Raw genomic sequence first — 5,208 nt, 5'->3', positions numbered from 1 at the left:
TGTGCTTCCCTTCAAAGCTGGGGGAGAAGAATAAATAGAGCCTTTCACACTGGTGAGCGCTGCCTGCCCTCCAGTCAGGACTGGTAGCAAAGTCAGACAGGATTTATAAAAGAAATCAATTAAAAAGGAAAACAGACAGCATCATTGAAGGCCTTTGTCCTTGCCAGTCTGCTCAGCAGACTACGCTTTCGTCAAAGAAGAACACCTACCACTTCTGGGACAGTAACCAGAGAGCAAAGTGAAACAAAAGTAGGGTCACATTTACAGCTGCCAAGTAGGCAAAGTTCCTGAGGCTCGGCCAAACACAACAGCACAGACGCTCTTGGGGTGACCTGCACTGTGTGCACGGAGAAGGGCAGCCTGGCAGAGTGTGAGCCCGACACAACGCTCAGCCTCAGCATCTCATTTAAACCTTGCGGCCCCTACGGAAAGGGGGTTGGAATTACAACCAATTACACAGTGCAAACTCCTGTCTGTTCCCACAGATATACAATGCACAGGCGGGAGGGCAGAACAAAAGCGCCCCCAGCCCCAGTTGTGAGGAGCACCAGCCATTAAGGAAACAAACTCCAGGGAGCAGAGTCTGATCACAGCTTCTCCTGAGCAAGCCTGGAGTAACTCCAGCTCTTTCAGTGAACTTACACAAGTGTAACTGATACCAGGGTCTGTATTAGTCTGGTGGTGAGGCACAAAATTAAAATGGAGGGTCCATTAAATGATGGCCTTCCAGATTTAGAGTAACTGAAAAATACTGGTAACAAAGTATGTTGACCTTGAGCAGGACGAAAGAAATACCCACCAGTGGATGGAGCTCACATTTACACAGCATTTCCCAGATATTCTCTTCAGCGGGTCCATTAAGTTTTAAAGGAGGACTTGACTTAGTCTGGTCTCAATAACTTTTTAACAGGGTTCTTGCTGCCACCCTATGTAAACTGCAGAAAAAAGTACACTGATTGCCTTGAAAATACATTGTACATATGTACCCAGTAGACTCATGCCCATGCAGCCACTCTATGCACACACAACCAAGATCCCAACACTGTGCATGGCATGGGAACTGTATCATGACCTTTCTTAAAATATTAGCTTCATGGTGAGTTTGCTACACCCATTTTACTGACATAATGCATGCCCAGTGGCAGGGAAATATGCATACTCCTCATATTTCATGATAGATACATCATGTTTGAACTGAAAGAAATAGCAGCTTTCTCAGTGTAGCCCAGTCTCTCAGAAGAGAGCCCTGTCTTAGTTGGAAAGAGTTTTGTTGGCTTTTTGTTTCTGTAATTGAGATCAATAGTAAAAATCACATTGATTTCAGTGATGAACGAAATGCCATGGCAGCCAATCGATAGGAAATCACCAAACCCACTTCCTAATGGTTTGTTACCTTTAACAGGACACCAGCTACCAGAGAGAAGATCAAAATCAGGCTTTTCCCTCTCCCTCTTTTACAAAATACCCAAAACTTTCTGAGTAATCTGAGTGTCACCAAGAACCAACAGAAAGCACAAGAGTAATGACTAGATCTGCAAAGGCAGGGTAACACTGCAGGATCAAGTCATGTGCAGCTGATGGAAAATGGGAAAGTTCTAGCAATCTTGAAAGGTGCCTCATATTTACGGTATGGTCTACTGAATGCTGAACTGGTTTCTTTTTCAGGAAGTAGAAGCCTACACAATACGTACTGCACAATAATCTAGATCTTTCCCACACTAGGATTTGTTAGAGTAGCCTGTAAAGAATAGGCACTTATCCCAAGAATTGGCAGAAAAAAAGGAGCACTGGTGTGGCACCAAAATACAACCATTGCGCTTTCTCACATACATATGCTGTACAGGTGGAGACTCAAACAGACACAGAGTTTTAGGTTGTTGGTGGGCTGTGTTTTTTCTTTTTGCTCCTGCAAGATTTGCAAATGCAGCAGATGATGCATGGAGATGCCACGAGCAGCAAGGGAGAGGTCACCAGTGCTATGATACCTAGTCCAACGAGGATCCCCACAACCTGAAAGACATGGTGGTGAAAAACATGTATTTAGTTAATGTGGAAAATAAAGTACACTTGTGCATGCATAAGCATTGCACAGGTCACAAAAAAGGGTAGATGAAAAAATGAAAATAATCCTCTTGGTACTTCCTTGAAGGGTAAAATTTCTTTGCTTCATGCATGCATGAGAGCTCTGCTCAGCTGGCTGGGAACACACCTGCGTTCTGTTCCACATCACTGAAGCCCGTGAGTGGCCAAGCTTGTTTCTGCAAGGGCCTCTGTCGTAATGTCGTAAGAAGATATCGTTCTGAAAAACAAAAGGAGAAGCTCTAAGAGCAGGTTACAGTACTGCAGGGAGTGGTTTGAGACCAGACTGGAAACACAACCTTCCTGACACTGCTTTAAAATTGCCAGACAAGTTCACCTCTCTTCTAAAAAACTACCTAAAGAATCTTCTCACAGTTTCAAAAATTGGCCTGTGTTTGACACCTCAGCTATCAGCCAGTATAATTCCTCCCCCACTTTGAAGAAGCATAAGCCTATGAGTTGTACCTGTTGCACAAGAACCTGGTCTGTAATTTGATGATACTAAAGGGGCCTGAAAACATCAGGTATCTCCGAAAACTAGCAGTGTGAGCGATCATTTTCCTGAGGTGCTTCTACTTGCTGTTCTCCTGCTCTACCTATGCTTTATAGGAATTTTCATCCTAGACTTTCCTGGAAAATTAAAAAGCAGAAAAATCACGTTTCCCTTCTCTTTTCTCATTAATACTTACTAAATCACCGATTTGTTTCAGAAGGTGACTCACGCCCTCCACTACCCTCCCTCAGCCAGCTGTGCTGTAACCTGATGCTGCTTCCCCTTTCATTTTTCAGCCCTACTCGCTGCCTTTGCATGTATTACCTTCATCTATGCCCAGAGTTCCTGTAACCCTGAACATTTAAAAAAAGTACATTTGAACCTCACAACTACAGTTTCTTTTCCTCCTTCTCGCTTTGAACTGACAAAAACTCCATAAGGGCATAATTGCAGAGCCTGCAAGAATCCGACCCTCTTCCAGTTCAGCACAGTGTTAAGCAATCACCGTGTACTGGATGTACTCTGAAGCAAGCTGTAAGACTCACACTGAGAAAGCATGCTCATCCACATGGAAATGGGACACAACACCAAGTGAAACCTGTTTAGCATGATGAGCAAAGGAAGGATGAAGAATGAGGAAGTCTCATTGTTTGCTCGCTGCTACAGGAGTTGCAGTACAAAAGAGAGGGCAAGAAAAGCCGTACAGCACATAACATTTTGTTTCAAGTGCTGGTGACGTCCTTTTCACACTCCCACAGTTATTAGTGATGTCTGTGCCAAAATGGCAAAGTGCCACATACACGAGCACATTACTTCCAGGACTCTTACATCTGCTAAGAAACCTGAAGTCCACACGAGTTGAGACTAGTTCACAACCCTTGAGAAACCAACGTGCACTTCCCAATCCAGGCTCATAATCCAACATTTTTATCCTCAAGCTTCCCAACCAACCATTCTCTTCAGCAAACACGGCACAAGAGATGGACCAGCAAAGGAGTCCATATGAGCTCTTAAGCACTCTACCATGGAACAAACCCCTTCAATCAGTATCATACCAGCAACTGGACAGGCTGTGTCCATTGCTGTTGAAGCAGGTGGAAGACACTTATTGCCCTCTCTCTCAAGCAAATGGATTTTAGCTAGTGGAAGAGGGAATAAGAGCAAGGTGTTGCTGGAAAGAACCTCCAGAAAGCAATTGGTCCATCCTATTTCCCTCAAAGAACCAGCATGGGACCCACAGATATGGTATTAACCTTCATGGGGGAAAAAAAAAAATAGTTATAGAAATAAAAGCCCTGGGTGAAAGATGAGAAAGAAATTGAGTCAGAAGCTGAATTAAAGCAAGATATTTGCTAGGACAGTGATGAATTAATGAAGAGCTTGGACAGGGCCTCACACTAAGCCCAACCCTGTTACTCTAGGTGCTTTTTCTGCAGCACTTACATCCAAGTTCTGTAGACAGTACCAGCAAAACGTATGCTTGCAATTCTTGCACATCATCTGAGCACAGCCCTCGTTTCGCTCAATGTAGATCCGACAAACTGGGCACTGCTTAATTGGTGCCTCTGTCTCTGCTCCAATAAGGGATCTAGAAGAGCAAGGAAACATTAAAGTGAAATGTGAATGCAGTTACTGTTGATATTCCACTACCTAAAGTATACTGTGCTTATTTTCCAGAGCATTTAAGATGTTGTCCTAATGCACTCAAATGGGTGAAGTTTCTTGTGTTCAGTACAATACATCAACATATACTCATTGCTAGGTGTAAGATATTAATATCACATGAAAGTAAAACTTCATTGCCTTGTTCTTTTATGCTATATAAAACCAACACTCACTACACCCACAAATTATTCACCTATAGCATTAAAACTTAGGACTTTGTTACAGACAGCTTGCACAATACATTTAACAGGATTGGATTGTGCAACTCATACCACTGTCCTTGTCTGAACAAAATAAGCTTAAACTCCACCAAAGCCCGAAACCAAAGCTGGAGAAAAAAAGCATGGCAAGAGCTTTTTGGCAAATCCTTATTCAATGAGGTCTCTAGGAAGCACAATGCTCAGATTTTTAGTCTTTCAGTTCTTGCAAAAACTGATGAAAAACTTCTAATATACAACTAAATAAAATCTGATTCTGAAAACATAGATGGAGGGCCAGAGACATAATGTAATTTAAACACAAAAGTGCTCTCTTTCTGTAGATGAATGAGTTATGCAATCTTGTCGGTAGGTTATTTGCACCTAAACAAAATGAGCTTAAAATCTTGTTTTTCATAGCCGATGAAATTGACACTCTGTGTAAGAGTTAAGGTTTCTCTATGCAGAGATTTTACAAATATTAAGCAGTTTCTTAATCACAGTATAAGCAAAATTTGGATCCTGGGATATTAATGCATTGGATTGTTTGTATGGGCAAAAGTCCTAATTCCAAGGCAACAAAGTCTTTAGGCAGATACAAAGCCCTGGAGGGCTTCACCTTTCAGAAGTATCAGTCGCAACTCAAGCTTGACAAATAGGCAAATAATATGAAGTATTAAAAAAAAAAATGTATCATTTAAAGTAATATGAAGACTGGAATTTTATTTAAGAAACACTGGGAGAGATGGAGAGCCTCAGAGATGAACTTATGGA

General features: G+C 42.1%; 1 protein-coding gene across 1 annotated transcript; it reads right to left on the bottom strand.

The window, feature by feature from the left end:
• Nucleotides 1–1,867: 1,867 nt before the first annotated feature.
• LOC114059457 (E3 ubiquitin-protein ligase RNF144B-like) lies at nt 1,868–4,180 on the bottom strand. Its single transcript, XM_027887921.1, has 3 exons — nt 4,016–4,180; nt 2,210–2,299; nt 1,868–2,010 (listed from the first exon to the last, which is right to left on the bottom strand). Exons 1-3 carry the CDS (start codon nt 4,178–4,180, stop codon nt 1,870–1,872), a joined length of 396 nt encoding a protein of 131 aa, XP_027743722.1. The 3' UTR covers nt 1,868–1,869.
• Between the last annotated feature and the right edge of the window lie 1,028 nt (nt 4,181–5,208).

Source organism: Empidonax traillii, unplaced genomic scaffold (assembly GCF_003031625.1).
Source record: "Empidonax traillii isolate 1590-97213 ecotype Southwest subspecies unplaced genomic scaffold, ASM303162v1 scaffold225:size1387458, whole genome shotgun sequence".
NCBI classification, from domain to species: domain Eukaryota; kingdom Metazoa; phylum Chordata; class Aves; order Passeriformes; family Tyrannidae; genus Empidonax; species Empidonax traillii.
Note: the sequence above shows the minus strand (reverse complement) of the source record. Positions and strands in the feature narration are given on the sequence as shown.